A 22,171-nucleotide genomic window follows, 5' to 3' on the forward strand; every position below is an offset into this window, starting at 1 on the left:
AGCCACTAGAATGAAACTAGCAGCCTAAAAGGAGATGAATACTCGTCGACGCCGAATTGATGAGTTTGGGAATCAGGGAGATACGCAAGACACGCTATTAAAACAGCTTCGCCCAGATCATAACAAAAAATAATAACAGATGCATATATATATATGATAATGATACAATGTGGCAGCCATTTAAAATTACAATTGGATGGAAGGTAAAAGATGAGGCAAAAATGAGGGAAGAGAGAGAATGGCTATTTGAACTTACATCTTGACACATACAGGCAAAAAGGATTCACATTATCATTCAACAGAATTATCACCCTGTGCATTTTCTTCACAAAGTTCTGTCTGCGACCTACTGGGAACAATTGTTGGAGGGGACCATTGATCTGGCACCATGAGAAAATAAGCAGTCATAGCTTTTCTGAATCGTTTCTTGTATTGTTGGGGCGAGATCACAGTTGGAGATGCGTTTTTAGGCCCTCCAAGGATGCCTGAGATCTTCACCCAAGTTTCAAGGTGCTTGTCCCATGTGTATTGCCTCATGAAATCGATTATCCCAAGAACAAGCTCATGTTTTTCCTCATCCACACCAACCAGTAGTGAATAGTCCATTACATCGATTAACTGCGGCAAAATATATATACATATATTCTTATAAAATATAAGAGAGAGAAATGAGCATTCAACTACAACTACTCGATCAGATAAACGTTAAGTAGCAAATGTGACCATTGGATCAATTCCATTTAACTCATATGCATAGCTGAAATATGAAGAGCCCATCATTAATTGTATAGTAAATGCATTCTAGTGAGAAAAACCCAATCCTACACCGTACCAGACAGCCCACACCCAACTACATTACTCACTATTATATCCTTCAGCTCATTAGAATTATTACCAAATTATATGCTGCACCACCAGAAATCAGATGCCCTTCGAAGCGCTTATAATAAGAATTGAAAATAAAAATATAAACGAAAATCTTCAAAATAGTATGTGCAACCCGTGATATCAAATGAGAAATTAAATTGCAACTTACAGCAAGAAAGGAAGTGTCATTCCACACAGCCCTCTCCAACAACCGTTTTGCCTTGCTCCCAACAAATATTGGAGACGTCGGCATTGCTTCTATCAAATTCTGATCCAGGAGAACTTTGTTGCTGCCACTTGTATCAGGATTATACCTTGATCGAGAAGATCCTTTAAGGTCATAAAGCCTTGTAACATTACGCCTAAAGAGAAGATTTTCTATCACCAAAACGTCCATTTTTGATTCCTTCCCTCCTTTAAGGTACTTTGATGAAACCTTCAAGACAATGACACCGGAAGAAAAATTAAACTTCAAATCATGGTAAATTTATCATGAAATAAGAAAAGCCTAATTTCAAGGTTGGAACTTGGATTCAGCAAAAACTACAACATAATGAAGCAGATAAAACTAGAAAATCTTCTCCAGCAAGGTGCACTTAGGCTGCTCAATTTCTCAGGCTTTATAACATCAGAATGTCAAGTGTTTAGTGTTAACACACATACGTTGACACAAATCTAAACCACAGTTGAAGCTCATATTTAAATCAGAAAGGAGATACAGACAAACACACACATATCCCTGAGACATCACATTCTGAAAGGTACTTTTAGCAGAATCAAAAAGGAAGAATTGCCACATGATTTAACCAAAGAGTGTTTCGAAAATGAATTGGAAAGCATAGTTGACAACGGGAAAGCAATAGATAACCAATGCTTTGGGCTTCTAACACAATTTTTGCCTGGAATTATTAGCCAAAACTTCACTCATGAAATTCAACTACTCTTCACACAGGTTAAAAATGAAGCTACATAATTATTACACATAATAAATAATACCTGATATATGCCCAAAATCTTTGCCAGGCAAGTTGGGCTTCTTGTACTGATTGAATCAGATAAATACTTGAAATAAGCAGGTCCAAACTTGATGAATGATTCTAGTTCTGTCTTTGTAACTTGTTTGATGATAAATCGATCATCTAAAGTTTTTGCAAAGAAGACATTGCTCTTGCCACCTTGAGCACCCCACTTCTTACAACGACTGAGAGAACGTATAAAATCCAGCTCAGAAGGGCAGCAAGTCCTCCTCAAGCTTTCAAACCACTTTGCATAATAACAGGTTACGCTATGCTTCACCTTCCCAAGGGGGCCATCATCTGTAAAAGAAACTCTGGCATGGAAATTCTTTGTGTCCAAGAGAGGATCTGAAACCAGGGAGCTGTATGATCCAGATATAGACAAGATACTCTCATCACCAGATCCGAAACTTCTAAAAGTATCAGATGATGAGTCATTAAAAGAATTAAGTAAGAGCAGATTCACTGAATCAAAAAGTGATGATGAAACTGCAGAATCTGCAGCATCTTTTGGTTTCTCCAACTCAGACATCTGTGAATAATAATCCGATGAGACAAGTGCATAAGCTATAATACTAGTGGGCTCATCATCATAAACAGGCACTACTGTGTCATTAACACCAATAGGAAGCAGCAGCCTGGCCCCACTTTGCCTTTCCAACTCCCTAAGTGATGAGACATAGACTGGATTATACTCACTGATACTGAGCTTTTGAGCATTGAATGAAGAATTCTTGTTAAATAAGCTGTAGAAATTTGGAAATGGCATGCTTGCCCAGCTCATAGTCTTCTCCATATTTTCAGGTCCCTTAGTAGGCAAAGCAGACTGAGGAGAACAAGCCACCTCCACTTCACCACGATCACTAGTACGATTTCCCATATCTGAATTTGCTGCAGTTGACAGATCCACCACAACCGTATCAGAAACAGAGTAGCCATTCTCCTTAGGACCTACACTAGCTGGGTGACTTTCACCAGTCCATGCTGCCTCAAGGGTGTCAGACAAATTTTCCATAATTGGAAATTCCCCTTCTGACAGTGCCCTTCGTACAACTTTTCCAGATTCCAGAGAATCAGATTTCTCACTGGTATTTGCACTACAAGAAAGAGAAGATTCAGCCTCATTCCTGCTATTCAGGTCCTGGTCCATGCCCTTTTCTCTATGATCTCCACCTGGCTCGCTAATTTCACCTGTATTGCCTTCTTGATTTATGTTTATATCAGGCTTGGTCTGAACTAGGGCAGAGTCACAACTACTAAGGGCTTTACTCGGCTTGGGACTGACGTTTATCTCAACAAGCTTCTCCACAGAACTTACAGGCTTCAATCCAAGCTTTGGGATGGAACTGCTCATAACTTCCTGGATATTATTGACAATTGAACTGAATGCATGTATCAGCCGCTGGTCCCAAACATAAGAAAGAAAGAGTATTTGCCTCTGCAACTTATTGATCTCAAGAATGTCAATAACAGGTTGGCCAACTTTCACCTCCTTACAAAGCACTTCCTGTAAAGATTCCTAAGGAAAAGTAAACAGATTAGACATTGGATGGTTTGTCAGGCTGATTTCATGCATAAAAGAAAAACAAATTTAACAATGAAGTTAAACTGCTGGGCAGGTTTGCTTATGTATTCATTAGGACAATCAGACAGCAGTTGTTGCTCATAATGGATGGAGGGTGCAAGGATGAATTTCAAACCAGCTACCTGAAATTCTTCTCTATCCTTTTGCAGCATTGCTTCCAGTTCTTCAATACAAATTCTTTTTTCAGGTGACTTTATGCCACCATCTTGGAACCCAGGACCCAATAATTTCTCAGACATCTTTTGGAGAGCATTGTACACTTCCCTAAATAGGAATTCTGCCCTGTTAGTCACCTGCAAAACAATATTAATGATCTTGTAGGTGTTGTTTGATTCAAGAATAACTTTATGAACTGGAAAAAGGATTTATGATATTCAAACCTCATTTGCTTCACTTTGTATCCACTCCTGATTATCATAATTAAATTCCAGTTTTGGAGGTGGAAGATAAACAGAATGAACATCAATAGCAGCATATCGAAAACAAGCAACCCTTCTCCCGAAACTGCATGTGGTAAAACAGTACAATCAGAGGATACCAACAGACAACTGAAATGCTTCATTTGATCATTTCTACACACCTTTTACATTTTTTTTACAATCCATATTCCACACCACTAATTAGCCCTACCTATCCATCCCATTCATGGCCAACAACCCTCCTTATCCAGAAGGGAGTAGCTGGCTCAGGAAGTTGATCCCAGGACTTCAAGGCAACTAGGCACCTTATCTTGGGGTAACATCCACTTGGCCAAGTGCAGGTGGATCCAAAACATGGAAACCTCATACATATGTGTACATAGGTATATGCACCTATTACTGCTCAACTACGTAATGATCTTGCTTTACTGATCACTCTTTTAGGCCAGTAAACTATACTGTGTAAGAATAGAAATGAGGAGACTCAAAAACTAATAAAGGCATACGAATGTGGCCATGATACATTCATAAAACAGTAATTGTAATATGAACTGTACCACTGTACAGTGCAAGTATTTGTATTGAAGACCCAGGCAACTCATAGAACAGTACTATACACCACATGCAATCTATGGAGGGATACTGTTGATAATCAATAATTAACCAATAGAACACCAAAGTCACACATATGAATAACATCAAATAAATGGTTCATAGGGGAAGCAAATTGATTGCTTATAGACTAGAGAGAAATCACACAAACAGACTAAACAGAATCAAAGGACCCATCTTTCAGAAGTGCCATCTCTGCAAATAATCACTCCCTTCAGAACAGTAATCTTTAATATACTTAATACTTCATATTTCTCAAGTAAAAACTTACCCATAGAATCGAAGACAATCTCTGTGAAGGGAATGACCACAGCTTGCAACTCTGCTAGCAGCTGCATGGTTAGAAAAGCTCAGCTCCAAAAATTTCCCAAAGGATAAACCCCAAGCAGCATCAGACATTACAATTCTTCGAGTCGCTGGAGGGAATTTATTGGCCCGAGGGCATCGCAAGCACCTATGCCACATCCAAATCTTGCCTTCTCGCTGTCCTGGTAAGGGAAGCTCTGGTAGTTTCCTAACAGATATTGTCAGGCTACCTTGCCGATGAGTGTAACAATGAACATGTGCCTCAGACGGCATCTCACATGAACGACAACGGAAGCTCTGATAAGAAGAATCTTAAGTTGTAGTCATTGGAAGCAAAAAGGAGGATATGTTTTCTACATGAGATAACAAAAATAACAATTACCTGATCAAACAGATGATCTCGTAAAAATCGCCCCAAAGGCTTATCAAAGTTCCCATAGTATTTAATTCGAAAGAGATGAGACCGTTCACACACAGTGCCCTTCCATACACAACGTGTTGATAATGACACCAAAATGCTCTGATGGTCTGAAGGTGATGGAGGAAACTCTTCCTTTGAAGATCCCACCTCTTCATTGTTATTACTAGTATCTCGTTTTGAGGATGCCAACTGCGGGACACCTAGATGATTAGCAACCAACATATTTCCATCAGTATGATTACTGCCACCACCTTGATCTGGTGCTTCTAATAAGCTTTGACAAATAGAAATGAACCCGTCATCCATCACAGCTTCACTGCTAGCTGTCTTGGTCTGGACAGATTCTTTAGGATCTATTCCATTGACCTTGCTAAATGCATGATTTAAGGAGAGAACATTGCCATGAGATGAGATATTCTCCCTCAAAGCAGACAGTGAATTCAAGGAAGTAATAGCTTCAATAGAGCTTGAGGCATATTCCTTTAATGTAGTCTGAGTGTGAAGACCTTTTGACAGGCAAGATGAACTGGCCCCTCTAGATTCACAAGGGGGCTCAACATTGGCGGATGAAGGTCTATCTGAGATAACAACTTTGTTGGATTTCTGCAATTCATTTATAGGTTGAGAAGCCATGGGCTTGCCAGAAGATGGGACGGTAAAACCAGGTATGGTGGAAATAGACCTGTCAATACTTGCTGGTTTATCAGGTAAGGCAACAGTTATAGGAGACTTCAAAGGGAGCTCTGGAAGTGTAGCACCTTCATCAGCTAGAAATGATGTCTCAAGAGCCAAGTGATAAGCTGCAAACACTCCATATTGGACCACATGTTTCACCTTTTTCAACTCATCTCCATTGGCACCCTTGAGTAAAATCTGAAATACAGTAAGCATTGGCATCTCAGCACCAAACATTTTTATCTTGCAAAATAGGTGTCCAAGATTAACAATTGTGCTTCATGGTTATAAAGGTGGCATGATATGACCCGCCAGAGCTTTATACCGTCACACCCTATGCATCATACTATCCTGACAGTTGGCAACCGACCTGATTGCAAACAGCCACCATAATTTCTCTACATTATATTTCAAAGTTAATCCAGAAATTATGCATGATAAAAAAAGCACCTAAGTAGGCTATAGCTGCCATGTGGTGCTCTAATTGATGTAGTTGCATAAGATGGTTTGGAGGAGGTGCATATTAAAAGGCACACTAAGGTGGCAGATGGGTTCTTCCACCGGCAAGTTATAGGACCATCCAAAAGATGAAGGATATGGCTAGAGTCTCCCTTATTCATATTAACAGAGGAAGTTAATCTGTCACCTGATAATCAAGGCAATTGCTCTATCAGCAGAACCTGAGGATGGTTAAAATAAGTAACAAAGTTGTTTCGAGGTACAAGATTCTTGGAGGAAAAGCATGTTATCCCTGACATTGTTGCTTGCTTTGAAGGGTGGAGTGCAAACTAAAGTAATCATAGAGTAAAAAAGGTATAACAGTGGAGAACAAATATGAGTTGCACTCAGATGAAACTCAACACATTGGCCTTTTCTCTGATTGCGGTTACTCCAGCTAGATTTGACAAAAAAGAAGCATCAGTTGGCAAATCTATAGCTAGCAGATTCAACAAAGTGCAAACTGATCGCTTTGCAATCTTAAAGAAAATAATCACAGACATTCACAAGTGCCTTGGAGACAGATTTAAATTACTGAACTCAGGTCAAAGATGGCAAACAAATGATGAGAATAATTCCATAATTGCCCATTGATTTCATAGAGCCTGATCTTTTTACCAGTTTTTAGGTTTAGTTGAAGTTTGTTTTAGACTCTTTTTGAATTTCTCTTCAGAAGTATATGTTGGCAAAAGTTTTGACAACTAATTGTTATTATGATCAGCAACTCATGCTGGAAAGATTTTCCAAATTACAAACAGATTTTGTATCTCAGTATTAGGGCATAAATATGCGTGTATACTGAAAGGACTTACAGTATAACCCAGAGGCTTTGGGCAACCGTCGAAAAACATTAGAGTCTTTGTTAGTTTCTTCCCACCTTGCCCAGCACTTCCATGCTCTTCAAGAAATTTCTCCACATGGAACACATCACAATATCCTAGCTTTGGTGATGTTAGATGATCAATAGATGGAACTATTTGAGCACCAGTGCAGCGGGCTATACGCTCTAAGAGCGGCCTCTTAATATTGAGAACAAGTGATATGTCTTTGGCAAGAAGGTACTCTTGGGCATGCCGGGACACAGATTTCTCCACCAAAAGAACATTAGGATGATGTGCATCAATTTTAGCAACTGCCATCTTCAAATGGTCCATCTCCTGAAAAGGAGGGTAAGCTCGTAAAAACACATATCAGCCTTAATGCTTCATGTTCTAGAAGGTTGGTATCAAAGGAATGTCGCCTGGCTTTGACCCTTATTAGGAACTTAGAGATAATTAACAAACCAAAAAAGAAGGAAACAGTTAAAAATTCAAACCTGCTGCAACAACGTATCGAAACTTGACAAGTGGCTAGAAATGCGCTGATACTCCAAAGCTCCTCCAAGGATTAGAAAACGAGGTTTATCAATTTTTGACGTCATTCGTCGATGAGCCACATTTTTCTTACAAACAACTCCTTTAACCACAGAACTAGAATAAAAAAAGAAAAAAAGAAAACATTATTAGAAAGAAGTTATCAGAATCCCATCAGCATAATTAAATGGTAGTAGAAACAAGACCTAAAGAACCTACAAAGCCTTCTTTTGGCAACACATTTGCATAAATATTAATTGTACTTTCTTTTCTATTAAGGCCAATATCTATCACTACCACCCAAAGGAAGTGAACAATCTCTCCAGATTATTCTCTCTCAGTTGACACAAATAAACATTAAGAAATCACTGCAAAAGCATTCTGAACAGTCAGCTACAAATATGAGGGAAATTTACAAATGATAGCTGATCAGATATGTGAAGGGACATGATTGCAGAAAGAACTTTAGGCATATGTTCATGCACAATGGGTTTATAGAATTACAATTCAGTACCCATCAACAGAAGAAGAGAGGGAAAGAATATGAACCATTCAATATGACATGGAAATTCTATCGAAACTGGAAGTATATCGAACAATGCAACATCTAAATATTTTGAAGACCTAATGAATCTAATGTTCATTCCCTGAAACACAGTTCACTGTTATGAAATAAATAATAGACTTGATTACTAACAACAAAAAGTAATTTGTATGATTGGTCTGTTAGCTGCCACATGCTAAGAACTATGAACTATTCTAAACAGAAAAACAGGTGAAGTTGCATTCTTTTAGCAGAACTAACAACTTTTCAAATTGAGTTCAGTGTATTACCTTTCATTGCGACGCCCAGAAGCTATGCATTTAACCTTCACATATCCTCCAGGATCCATTCCTCCTCCTTTGCTTGTATCTGGCTTCAGAAGTGTTGCAGCTTCCCATGACAAATATGTGATTATATCCAACCAACTATCTCCGCCATCCTCATCACCAACAGGGAGGTTTTCAACCTGCAAAAGCTGAGCTACCAAAGCTCTAAAATGCCCTTCCACTACATTTTTCATGGCCCGTCTGTGCTCCTCATTTGACTTATCCCTACTACGGTATTCCCCACTACCAAAGCTATTAGAAGAGCGTAAATATCCCCACTCCCCTGAAGCACCCTCATCATCATCATCATCATCAAATAGAGCAGATTCTCTCTCATCCTCTTCATCCTCAGGCTCTGGAGGGAGCCACAGTAGCCCATTGTTCTCAAAATCCACAGGCTCAACATCTGTACCATCCACATCATAAGCAGGAACTTCACCCTCATCAGCATTCTCTCGTTCATTTACTTCTTCAAATTTCTTGATTCCATCCACACTCTGTGCGTTGAAATTCTCAGGTAATGGTGAACCACTCAAAGATTTTGTATCCATGTTTCCTCCATCAGGATGCACTTTATCTGATCCATAGACACGGTCAATGCTGCCAATATTGATTGCACCATAATAGTCTTCAGCATGAGCATAATGCCTTGATTCTGAATCTGAATGATATGCACCATAATCATCATCTTCATCATCACTCCTGGAACCAACAGTTAAGAAAGTAATAAGTATTGATCAGTAGCTGAAAATCATAAAAGCATGAGAACTCAAGATTATGCATTTTGGTCAAGACAGACTGTATAATTTGAACATACATGAACAAGGTAACACAAAAACATTGAGCAAAGATGTAATGGCTTGTCTAGACACAGTCTAAAGGATGCATTGCTCATACCCTTACCCTCCCCCCTCTCAACAAGCATCGTTAAAAAACATATGCAAAGGCATGTGAAATTCCAGAGTTAGATATATATTAAAAAAAAATTAACAAAAAGAAAAAACTCTTTCTGCTCCATTCAAAAGTACACTATCAATGGGGAAGGTACCTGTTATCACAAAGGCCAAAATGGTTTGAAGAAGAATCTACTGCAGCTGAACTTGGATTTGTGCTAGTCCCAGATGCCTTATTGTTTTGTTCGGTGGCTGATGCATTCATCTGGGAAGATTCACGAGGGCTAAGACCAGAATTATAATTCACACGGTGGTATGGTCCAGTTGAATACGGAGTAGAACCAACAGTACTGCTACTACTATTACAGGTGCAGCTGGATTTGGTACTGGCCAAGCTTGTTGCAGATGGTGATGGACTGAGACCAGGGCTATGCGCATTGGTCCCAGTATCAACAGCTGCTATCCACTGCTCCCACTGCTTGAAGCAATAATTGCATACCCTAATCCTTTCCGAGTCTTCCTGACCAGCTCTTTGCACATCAGATGGGGCAGGAACTGAGTTCGCCGTACACTTGGCACAGAAAACTCGGCCACAAAGTCGACAATGATGCCTACGATTAAATACTGTAAATTGTGAGTCACACTCGTAGCATACCCTACAACTCTGATCAGGCATCCAAAAATCCCTCGACACATTCGGCGGCTCACTCCTCCTGGGGATCCACGACTTAACTATGTCAACCAGGTCAGATAGTTTGTTGTCGGGGTTGCCCATCGACAACTATCCCACCTGATCCCAGTCATCATGATTCATTTGCCGCTCTCACAACCACAACCACAAAAATTAACTACCTCCAATAACCTGGCCATATCAAAACCACAACAAATTAATGAAAAATAAAAAGTGCCAACCAGAACCCTACCCCTAAAACTTATGAATGTAAACTGAAAAGAAATTCTATTAGTCAAAAGTGGAAAAACTTAGATGGAATTGAAGTTACTAATGAAAATAAAATTTAACATGTTTGAGCATCTAGATTACAATTACATGAAAAACCTAACATTAATATACAATTTCAAAAGAAAACAATAATAAAATTATAATTACCCGGAACACTAGCACCGCAAATTCCAATATCCAAACGCCCTAAATTTCAATTTCGTCTTCTTCTTTTTCTTCTTCTCCAGTTACAGTGGTAAATTCTCTTCACTGCTCGATCCAATAAACCACGAAATTCAAAATTTAATAAACTGAAACCGAAAAACCCTACAAAAATTATATTAATAAGCTAATTCTCATTGAGACCGATTAAGAAAACAGAAGAAAAGCAATTTGATCGGATTAAAAGTTCAATTGGATCTCCTAGCAACAGAAAATCTCATCAAGAAAACTGAATTGCTCGTTTAATTAATTAGAACTCAATTATCACCTTAAATTTCTACGTGTATAATAATAAAACTTACATTGAAACTACCGAACAGAGAATAATCGATATCCAAACCCGTTATCCGACCGACTTAATTTCATTTGGCGGCAGTGATGCAATAAAATGAAATATTCACGATTTAATTTTCCAAAATAAAGAGAAGAAATTAGAAAAGATTGAACAAATTTCTTTTAGAAGAAAGAATTCTACCTCCTTATTTTTCTTCTATTTTTTGACCCTTTTTTTTGTTAATTTTCTGTTCCCCGTGTCGCGTTTTTGCGTTTTTCTGTCTAGTCTGGTCTTTTTGTTGTGTCGTTCTAGTTTGTTTGTTAGCTTTTTATTGCTTTTTTTTAATTTGTTTTTTGTTTCTATAATTTAGTTTTTCCTTGTGCACATAAAAACGGTCTTTTCCGTTTCGGTTGAACCACATCCCATTTGTGCGTCAATTGTGATTATAATTTTTACCTCCTTTTTATTTAATAATAATTATTTTTTTCTCAACCTTAGAAGATTTACAGCTTATTGATTGATTAATTTTAGACCCTTAATTTATCTTTAAAATACTTTATATTTTGTGAAATTATGAAATTGACATGTTTCATTTTACTAAGGAATATCCCTGGTATTTTTACCTCATTAACTGTTCTTATAATATTGATTAATTAACAAAACCCCTTATTCATAAATAAGAAAAATTAAATGTTAAAATAATGATAGCTTACAACTACTCCTTTTTCTTTCTTTCTTTTTTTTTTTTTATAAATGAGTTGTATTAAAAATGTACAAATCCCTTTTATCTCTTTGAAAAATCAACACCTAACTCTCTACGAATGTACACTTTATCCTAATCTCTTTATTCTCTGTGCTTACAACGTAATAAATAAAAATTTCCAAAATATATAAATAATAAGTATTTTTTTAAGATTAAAGTGTTCACTCTCGACGTATATATTCAATAAAATAATGAGGACTTTCGTGGCTTACCTCCTCCTATCGTCCTTATTATATCTCTAATTTTCATGACCCTAAAACATGATCCTACTTTATGTAGCAAAATCGCATTAATCTTTTTATTTTAAAAAAATAAAAAAATATTTTTATTTTTAATTATTATTTTGGTGGGAAAATCCCACTAAATCTTTCGAGAGTCTTGACGTATGTGTTTTGCCTTTCTTTAAAGCAAAGCCCTTAGAAATTTCAACTATTGATGGTTTTCGCAGTTTCGCCTTTGCCATGCATGTGGCGAGGAAACACACGCGGCACGTGACATTACTAATTGAATCGTTGCCATTAACAAGTCAATTGCCCCAAAGAAGTCAAGCTTCGAGCCTTTGACCACTCTTATTTCTTTTTTGTTTTTGTCCAAACTTTATTTAGTTTCGTTCACTTGTCTTCACCAAAGGTTGGGAAAAAAGAAAACTAAAAATCTCTTGGGATTCGGAGATTACAAAGCCGGTTATTGACCCCTAATTCTTTTGTTTGTTTAATAAGACTAAAGACACTTGTAAAAAGCAAACTAGCATTTGGTAGTAAATGATTAGTCTTTTAAGGAAACTTTTTGAAGTTAATTAAATTACTATTTACAGTAATTAACAATTAATATGATACTTTTAAAATGACTCTTAAAAGATTCTTACTAAAATAGACAGTGTTTTAAAATATATTTAAAAAAAAGTTACTTTCTTCCCTCTCTTTTTACTGTATACTCAATATTATATTATATAATGATAAGTAATATTCTATATCTATAAATCATGAAAAATTAATTGTATGCTTGGGTTTTTTTACGTATATACAATTTTTGTCATGAAAAATAAAACGATGATCTATTTTCAAAAAGCTAGTTTGATAAGATAATGTATCACTAGCTTTCCAAAATCTCTAATTTATTTGATACGGAATTCAATACAATTTTTTTTGAAATACTTGATATGACATTTTTTTTCATGTAATTCGAGTCTTACTTGCCTCCCTCTTGAAAATACCTAAAGTGTGTAATTAAGTTCACTTTAATATCATTTTATTTTTTCCAAAAAAAGTTAACTTGATAAAATTTACAATAGTTATGTTTTACATACATTAAATTATGTATATAAGTTTTTACCATTTTTTGTTGGAAAAATAAAGAATTTTTGACATTTATATTAAAATTTTGATTAAAATCTCTTAAAAAAAACTATTAAGTGGAATCAATTTTTTCTTGTATTAGAATATGACCTGATAAATCTTGTCAATTACGATCCATCACCCATACATGCCACTAATGATGCGTCGACGAAATCTTATAATAATTCTCCTTTTATAATTTTATGTGAAAAACTTGACAATTTATTATTATTTGTAATACTTTTTTATTGATGTGTCAAGGTGACATTGTTCAAAAACCCCATAAAAACTTCTTTTTATATAAAAATTATAGATCATTCTCTTTACTTGAACATGAAGTATAGATGGTGTCAGGTCATTATTCCAACCACAAAAATTTCAAATTCCCTTTCATGAGTTTATTAACTCATCTAAGCTATAGTTTGGTTAACGACTCCAACTCAAATTCTTCATTTTTCAGATCACATGAATAACTGATAATATTTTTAGAGTGGAAGGGGGAAGATAAAAGGAAAAACAATAAAAAGGCTAAAATTTCCGTGGCACAAAACAAAAGATGGTAACTTTCTCATGTGCAGGAGCACGAGAAGTCAACGATCCCGTATAGACTCGGGAGTTGCTAGTTTGTGCTTTGGTCAAGTGGATTAGGTTGAAGGACCGAAGAAACTTTCGGCAATTGGGCTAGTCGAGGATAACACGTGTAAAATCAAGACTTTTCTTTGGGCTAAGAGCGGCCCAATTAGACGGTCAAACAAATAATAAGCCCAAAAATCTATCCCTGCCATAAATTCTAAACGAATGGAGAAATACATTAAACCATTTTGAACGTTGAGCTCAAGCCCCAACGATGAGAGTAGATTACCAATTATAATAAAAGGATGACAGGTGACAACTGATCGAACCTTGCAAATTTCCCTTTGTTGTTTACAAATTATAGTAGCGAGGCGCCTTCAAATTTGCAATTTACTTTGTCTAATTTAACGATTTAAAGTAAAGTGTTGTAACTGGATTACTTAACGTAAATGATGTTTCGTGACTTTCCATGCTTTGAAACATGAAGCAAGGAAGGGAGTGGCGGATTAAATGAAGAGGATAGCAGTAAAGCCAAGAATGAAAGAATTGGTGCATGGGGGGTCTTAGATTGTTAGGTGATAGTAAATAAGCATGATCTTGACGCATTTGCAATGGTCGCCAACTGTTGCCAAGTTAAGGAAAAACTTGACATAGGAATTAGAAAGACCGCACGAGTCGTTTTAGCAGAAATTAAGACAAAGAGGGAAGAAAAAAGAAAAGGAGTCCAATACTGGCAACTGGGTCCCAGTTTTTTTTAAAGAGAGCAGTTCTACAGAGAACCAGCCAAGAACATTACTTAAAAATAATCTTTTTCCTTTTTTTGGGTTTAAAATTCTGTTAAATAAATAAGGAGTGAACTTAAAAAAGAAAATGTCAATTGATCAAGAGGAAAATATTGATGGTCTTGATGATGATCATGATCATGATCACGGAAATGATAATGACAACCTTGGACAAAGCAAATCGAACCATCCAGTCCTGAATTTGTGTCCAAATCAAATACCTGAAAAAGAAAAAAGAAATTATGAAATACCCTTCCTTATGAGAATCTTTTATAGTACTAGTCAGCCAGTAGGAGAATTTGAGTGGTTTTAAAATTTTTTAATATCAAGAACACAAAAAGCACGGAGCAGGCATCCTCAAAGTTTGCTAATATAATGTAGTAGTAAAATCTTTGGAAGCACGGTAACATGATGTTATTTGTTGGGCTTTTAGTATCAAAACAAAAGTGAAAGAAACAGATTGATAAAAAGTCAATTAGAATTTAATTAACAAATGGGTTTTCTTTTTTCGTGGGTTTCCTGATCAAACGGTTCATGAATGGCTTTTTGTAGTTTTTGACTTGATTAGATATACGAGAATGTGATTGGGGAAAGGGAAACTGTAGTTATTAAAATACAAACTGACAACAAAGAGAGGAGAGAAAAAAGGGGAGGGGGTGCTGGTGCTGTTTGATTTTTAATTAAACAATCGAATAAGTTTTTATTTTTAAGTTGTAATTATTTATTGCGTGACTTTGATTTTTATTGGATTTTGATGTTGGGTTTTTATTTTTATTTTTACTTGGCCAAGCGGTGTGAGGGGGGGGGATTTTTATTAGGTGAAAGAAAGATGTGTCCTTTCGGGGTTTTTTATTTGAGATTTCTTTATTATTAGAAAGGAGTCTTCTTAAACTTAGGGTTCCTTTTTGTTTTGTTACTTTTCGATTTTTGTTCTTTGGGAGGGGTTGCTTCCTTCTGTTTATTGGGAATTTTTCTCGGTTTCCTCGTCTGTCTGGTAATTTTGCTCATTCGGGTGCCGTATTACCTTGCTAATCCCGTCTGGTTCGGTGGGTTTTCTTCAATTTTGGAAGTCTCCATCTTTGGTTTTTAGGGATTTTGAAGTGTCTGCAAGTACAAAGGAAAGTCCTTTTTCTCGCTCTCTGGTAGAATTTTGGAAAATCCTGAGGATTCTGAAAGGTGGGATTTTTTAGTTATCAGATTTGCAGCAAGCTTTTTAGGGTTTTGATTTGATTCACAGTAGTGTTTTTTAGGTTTTTGGGGTTTCTGAGAAGGAGGCATTGGTGCCTTATACTTAGTGGCAAGCTCGAGTTTGTTGGGTCTGGCATGTATGCATGATGTTTAGTGCTCAAGGGTCTTCAAGAAATCATTGCAGTCTCCTTGCAGTTCTTTCTGGTGGTAACGTTTCTGATAATAAACAGAAGCAGCCAGTTTCTGATGATAAGCCCAGATACCCATTTCCAGAGCTTGCTTCATCAGGGCGCCTCGAGGTATATATGTTAAGAGTTCTACATTTTGCAAATTTTGTCATTTAGCTGAACATTTTGTTATAAAACTGTGACATTTTCCTGTGTGTGAGTGCAGGTTCAACTTCTGAACAGTCCTAACATTGATGAGTTGCGACGGGTTCTTGAATCAACAGAGCCAAATGTTGTCTACTTGCAAGGAGAGCAGAATGCAGATAGTGAAGAAATTGGCCCTCTGATTTGGGGGGATGTTGATTTGTCCACCCCAGAAACCTTATGTGGACTCTTTGATTCCACATTGCCTACCACGGTTAGTGATGCATGATTCTGTTATGATAATTGTTGAATAGAGTTTATAATCTGATCTCATTCTCCCAGAAATTATACAATAAGGTGCTAGAGATACAAGATAGGATTGAGTTTTGTTTTTCTTCCCTTTTTAAGTTCTTTTTACATTAATTGTTTCTTATTACAATCTTTGCAGGTTTCAGTGCATATTGAAGCTTGTTATATGTGTTGAATTAATCTATTTTCTAAATTGTGCAGGTTTATTTAGAGACCCCCAATGGTGACAAATTGGCAGAGGCACTTCACTCACAGGTTAAATTATTGATCCTGCTCATGGGCCACCGATTGGAAATACATTCTTTATGTTTTTATAGAAGTTGCTGACATTTATTTCTCCTTGGCAGGGAGTCCCTTATGTTATATATTGGAAAAATACATTCTCACGTTTTGCAGCTTGCCATTTTCGTCAAGCACTGTTATCGGTGATACAAAGGTACGATCTTCTACTTCTGCTCATTATAGATTAAGCATGACCAGTTTTTCCTACCTTCTTTGAATACTGGTTGTAGTGCATTAATTGTCTTGAGAGGTTGCTTCTAGTGCTGTTAATTTTGGAACTTGTTGATAATGCAAATTCGTTTGCTCCATTTTTAGATGACGTCACATATTTTAAGCCTCACTGAAATATTATCTACAAACTGAAAGAAATTTTATGCGGAGACAGTACTAAAGTTTTGCACTTTTGGTCTATTGCAGTTCATGTAGCCATACATGGGATGCATTCCAGCTTGCCCATGCTTCTTTTAGACTGTACTGTGTACGAAACAACAATGTTGTCTCTTCTAATAGTCAGAAACAAAGTGTTAAGCCAGGACCGCGTCTGCTTGGGGAGGCTCCCAAGATTGATGTTTCTCAACCAGAGGTAGATATGCAAGGGGAAGAAAGCTCTCCTGAAAATCTTCCAGCGATAAAGATATATGATGATGATGTGACTGTGAGGTTTCTTGTTTGTGGATCACCTTGCATATTGGTAGGTTTGAGTTTTAGTTGTTCCTTTGTCAATATAATAATCATATAATACTGTTTATCATGGTTTATATTGGTTATGAATTGAATGCCCTGCAGGATGCATTCCTATTGGGATCTTTGGAGGATGGACTTAATGCTCTCTTAAGCATAGAAGTAAGTTCGTACGTTTTTTCTTGAATTTACTTCTAAGTTCCCCTATCTTGGCTTACATGTTGTTTGTACTATCTTTTGAACATCTCATCTAAGAGATTATCTTAGTTATGGCTGCATCTCAATTTGGTTAGAGTAGCCCTGGATGAGTTTGTAATGCCTTATGACAGCACAAGATCCTCCATCCTTCCCTCCCTTTTACCTAAAAAGTTACATATCTCCATCTTCTCTTCCTAAAGTTTCAAATGATAATCCAATTAGATTTAGGTTCAACATACAGCGTTTCTGAACAGCACAGTGAGAATTATGATTTTCGGGGTGACAAGTCAGGTATGGATGTATTGGAAATGCATATTAGAAAACAAAAATTTGGAAATTTACATTAGGTTGTTGGCATTCTCATTTGCAAAATTCTGTTTACCATGGAAAGATCAGCATGCTGAAATAAAAATATTAACACCAATTAGCAAGGGTGCGCACATCATCATCACCTTGATTATCAAAATGGCAAAAGAAAAATTTATGAATGAGATCAATATTGTTCTGCACATGCCCTCAAATTTTTCTGCATAAAGGATGCACGTGCAGTGGCTTTAATAGGGCCTAATGACATGATAATCCATGCGTATATTCAATTTGTTTGATGTTCATACTCACATGGGAGAAGAGCATAATATATTGCCATGATGATAAATATATGTCTGTGTGTGTGTGTTTTTGTGAGCATCATCTGCACTAATAATTTGAATCTGTTTTATCCACTTATTAACTAGATTCAAATGTGGCATTTATTTTAGATACGCGGGAGCAAACTCCATAACCGAGCAAGGTATTGATAAGTTTTTTCTTTTGGGGGGTGGGGGATTTCTGGTTTTTTTCAAATTTTGAGGTTGAGAATTTTGACTTTGATCTTTTGTCTTATGGAGTTCCCATTCCCCACACTACTGCTACCTCCAAGTTCCCTTTTTTTCATTATTATCAACTTACTAATGATATTTATTCTTATAGTGCGCCACCACCACCTCTTCAGGCGGGGACATTTTCTCGTGGTGTAGTGACCATGCGTTGTGATTTTTCAACCTGTAGTTCTGCTCACATATCACTTTTAGTGTCTGGCAGCGCACAGACTTGTTTTAATGATCAGGCAAGTAATTTTGAGTGAGTTTATTGCTAGTGTTGTTACTTTAAGTTCATACCTTGAAACTATTGTTTTCTTGTTCCTTGTTGTTGCCTCAGCTCTTGGAAAATCATATAAAGAATGAGATAATCGAGAAGAGTCAGCTAGTCCATGCACAGTCAAGTTCTGAGGAAAGCAAATTGCCTTCATCTGAGCCTCGTAGATCAGCCTCAATTGCCTGTGGAGCAAGTGTGTTTGAAGTCTGCATGAAGGTTCCCACATGGGCTTCGCAGGTCTGATTTTCTCTTAACCATTTTATTCTTTCTCTGAAACTTTTCTATTTCTCTATGCATGTGCTTGTATGTTTCAATTATGCCTGTTGCTGTGTAATTATGGGTATTTGTGTAAACTCTTTTAATGGTTCTTTTTTTTTTTTTACCATAAATTTAAGTAAAGGCATGAATAAATATTGGACGAAAAAGCTTTTACTGAATTATGTTTTGAGAAATATTTATTAAGCCTTTCCATGAGGTAATCCTGTTTGAGTTAGCTTTGATTTTCTTTCTTTCTTTTTCTAATCATGATCTGTTTCTCGGAATGGCTTAACAGGTTTTGAGGCAACTTGCACCAGATGTATCCTACCGCAGCTTAGTTATGCTGGGGATTGCTAGCATTCAAGGGCTGTCGGTTGCTTCTTTTGAAAAAGATGATGCCGAACGCCTGCTTTTCTTTTGTATGAGGCAGGACAAAGATCCCCTCCAGGATAGTTCTGTAATTGCCATATCTCCCAGTTGGTTGGTCCCTCCAGCACCTAGTCGTAAAAGATCAGAGCCATGTAAAGACTCTAAACCTCTGAACTGTACTGGCATGGAAGGTGAAAATGGTATTGCTAGACCGAAATCAAATGTTGCTGCTATGAGGCCAATTCCTCACACCCATCGTCATAAGATTATTCCCTTTTCTGGATTTTCTGAGGCTGAGAGATATGATGGTGACCAAGGGAAGGTAAACTTGCCTGTAGTTCCTGTGAAGCAGCCTGCTCCTGTTACACATCGGAAAGCATTGTCAAGTTCTTATCAGGCCCAGCAGATTATTTCTTTAAATCCATTACCTCTTAAGAAACATGGTTGTGGTAGAGCCCCAATACAGGTTTGCTCAGAGGTTAGTCATCTACTCATCTTCTCAGAGTTTGGGTTTTAGAATTTGCCAATATGGTGTCTGCATGTGGAGTTTATTTACATAGTACAGAGCGGGCTTATGATCTGTTTTTCGGAAATGCAGGTGCCTATATGGATATTCTTATCTAACTTTACATTTTTTTATCCACCATAGCTGATAGGGGCCTATGATTCCCGGGATTGGAAATGGCATAGTGTTATCCTCTGATGTTAGAATAAAACCCCATGCATGCTACAGGAATTAAGAAAAATACGTTAAATAAAGCCTATATTGCTTGTCATGCTGCAGAAGATGAGGGAAATTATACATTTATTTTTGCATTATAGTCAACCTTCTCTATTATGTAATGATATTTGTATGTGCTAATCATTTATGCTTAATGGTTTATGTTTATGAGAGAGAAAAAAGTTTTTAAAAAATTGTAGTTTTCTTCTCTGTTATACCTCTCTGTTGATCTGCTTTTCTTCTTTATCACTAACAAAGATAGGCGTTTGGGAGAATCTTATCACCCAACCAGAGAAGTATCTGTTGAAGCTTGCTTAATTAAGCATCTCTGTCAAGTTTGTTCATCTATTTTTTTTTTTTCACCTGTTGGTTTCTTTTCTGGCAGGAAGAATTTTTGAGAGATGTAATGCAGTTTTTGATTCTTCGAGGACATACTCGTCTTGTTCCTCAAGGTGGGTTAGCTGAGTTTCCTGATGCCATTCTGAATGCTAAGCGACTTGACCTATTTAACTTGTACAGAGAGGTAAGGTATTCTTTGTGCTAAATATGATTGAAAATCTGGCAAAAAGTTTGTACTGAAAGATTGGACCTTACAGGTGGTATCAAGAGGAGGCTTTCATGTTGGAAATGGCATCAATTGGAAGGGACAAGTGTTCTCAAAGATGCGCAATCACACAATGACAAATAGAATGACTGTATGTTTTCAAGTTGTTAGCCTTATAGTTTTCCTTTGTAATAATACTTTTGTTTATGTGAAATGCATAACTTTAAAGATAGTTTAGAATTTTTTGTAGAGGTTCACTAAAAATGTTAAAATCCTATGTGTTGTTTCAACTTCTCTTTCTTTTTGATCCTTAAGTTCGTCAAATGACATTCCAGTGTTTTCCAGTTTTATATTTTTTTTGCTGATGTTGATGCTGTTCCTTTATTCTTCATAAACATAGTCCTGCTTATATTTCTTGACTGCACTGTCTGAAATTGACTTTGGCTGAAAGTTCTTCTGGCAACCATTTATCACAAACATTTGTATTTTACGAATGTTTTTCACTTTATTATATTGTTTCATTCTATTGAGTTTTAGCTTGCTATTATGGAAAGTTTCTAATGTCTGGAAAATTGATTCTTTTTCCAATAATTACCTAGGGAGTGGGCAACACACTGAAAAGACACTATGAGACTTACCTTTTAGAGTATGAATTGGCTCATGATGATGTAGATGGTGAATGCTGCTTGTTGTGTCACAGGTCTCTCTCTCTCTCTCTCTCTCTCTCTCTTTCATGCACTCGTGTGCGCACACGCACACATTGAATTTGCACATGTATAGAACTGTTTGCAGTACTGACATTGGAGTTTTTGTGTGGCAACAGTAGCGCAGCAGGTGACTGGGTAAACTGTGGAATTTGTGGCGAGTGGGCTCACTTTGGCTGTGATAGGCGGCAGGGGCTTGGAGCCTTTAAGGTATATCTTCCAGAGTTTTACTTCCCGAGCGATGAATGTGAATATGCTAAAGAGATTTGTAAATAGAAGCAGCATCAGTAACAGAGCTATATTTAATATTTTGTATCTTTTTGGATGATATTTATCTGCTGAATGGCAGGATTATGCAAAAACAGATGGGCTGGAGTACGTTTGTCCGCACTGCAGCATCTCAAATTTCAAGAAGAAACCTCAGAAAACTGTGAATGGTTATTAACAAGCTTTGACTCACATTTTAGATTCCTACACCCTCCCTTCCCCCCCTTTTCTTTTCCCAACCTAGAAATATGTCTCTTTTAGTTTAATTTTCTTTTTCTTCCTCAACATAATGCGTAAGATAAGGCACGATATTAGGAATGTAATTATTGTATTGTATCCCCATTGTTGTTCTCATATATAGATCATGCCATTAACGAGGCCCCCAATTTTTCCCCAATATTTTGTATTCTGCAGAACAGATATCAAGAGGAGTAACTGTAGAATATTTTCCTATTTTACTCAATTAATTTAATGAGGTAGTTTTGTCCTAGAATGAAATGGGTGAACGTATTCCCTTTCGATTCAGTTCTCTTCTACCAATCACCTGTCCAACAATTATTTCTGCAACATTCTTTTTCTGGGGGATGTCAGAACTCTCGCTTCTTTTTTGGGGCCTTTCTTCTATTCAAGCAATGTTTGTTTATTGGCGCTTAGGTTAGTTCAGGTGCAGGAACTATGGTGTTCCCAACTTTAACTTCTTATTGGGCAGGGGGATGGCTAACATGGAGACGACACCAGGTTGGAAACACACTATCTAGGGACAATGGCAACAGATGGCGTGGTTGGGCTTGGCTAGCTCGTGG

General features: G+C 36.9%; 2 protein-coding genes across 4 annotated transcripts; one reads left to right on the forward strand and one right to left on the reverse strand.

Annotated features, from left to right (window-relative positions):
- Positions 1-120: 120 nt before the first annotated feature.
- FAB1A (1-phosphatidylinositol-3-phosphate 5-kinase FAB1A) lies at positions 121-11,286 on the reverse strand. 2 transcript variants are annotated; one of them, XM_018127619.2, is made up of 14 exons: positions 11,152-11,281; positions 10,979-11,031; positions 10,623-10,724; positions 9,670-10,376; positions 8,586-9,323; positions 7,715-7,868; positions 7,212-7,556; positions 5,188-6,099; positions 4,771-5,102; positions 3,849-3,972; positions 3,591-3,761; positions 1,864-3,402; positions 1,037-1,303; positions 121-618 (listed from the first exon to the last, which is right to left on the reverse strand). In XM_018127619.2, exons 4-14 carry the CDS (start codon positions 10,287-10,289, stop codon positions 292-294), a joined length of 5,529 nt encoding a protein of 1,842 aa, XP_017983108.2. In that variant the 5' UTR covers positions 10,290-10,376; positions 10,623-10,724; positions 10,979-11,031; positions 11,152-11,281; the 3' UTR covers positions 121-291. The 2 variants fall into 2 exon arrangements, with proteins under 2 accessions (XP_017983108.2, XP_007012516.3); XM_007012454.3 differs by lacking the exon at positions 10,979-11,031 and having other exon boundaries at positions 11,152-11,286.
- Positions 11,287-14,695: 3,409 nt separating this feature from the next.
- LOC18588209 (ARID/BRIGHT DNA-binding domain-containing protein) lies at positions 14,696-21,765 on the forward strand. 2 transcript variants are annotated; one of them, XM_018127604.2, is made up of 16 exons: positions 14,696-15,578; positions 15,653-15,889; positions 15,984-16,175; positions 16,412-16,465; positions 16,558-16,646; positions 16,910-17,183; positions 17,279-17,335; positions 18,130-18,161; positions 18,341-18,476; positions 18,569-18,742; positions 19,059-19,610; positions 20,239-20,376; positions 20,450-20,548; positions 20,997-21,097; positions 21,221-21,311; positions 21,451-21,765. In XM_018127604.2, the coding sequence occupies exons 2-16, from the start codon at positions 15,734-15,736 to the stop codon at positions 21,544-21,546; spliced, it is 2,241 nt and encodes a 746-aa protein (XP_017983093.2). In that variant the 5' UTR covers positions 14,696-15,578; positions 15,653-15,733; the 3' UTR covers positions 21,547-21,765. The 2 variants fall into 2 exon arrangements, with proteins under 2 accessions (XP_017983093.2, XP_088665924.1); XM_088809798.1 differs by having other exon boundaries at positions 14,696-15,889.
- The last annotated feature ends 406 nt before the right edge of the window (positions 21,766-22,171 follow it).

The sequence above is a fragment of the Theobroma cacao genome, chromosome 9 (genome assembly GCF_053813885.1).
Source record: "Theobroma cacao isolate CCN51 chromosome 9, ASM5381388v1, whole genome shotgun sequence".
Lineage (NCBI taxonomy): Eukaryota > Viridiplantae > Streptophyta > Magnoliopsida > Malvales > Malvaceae > Theobroma > Theobroma cacao.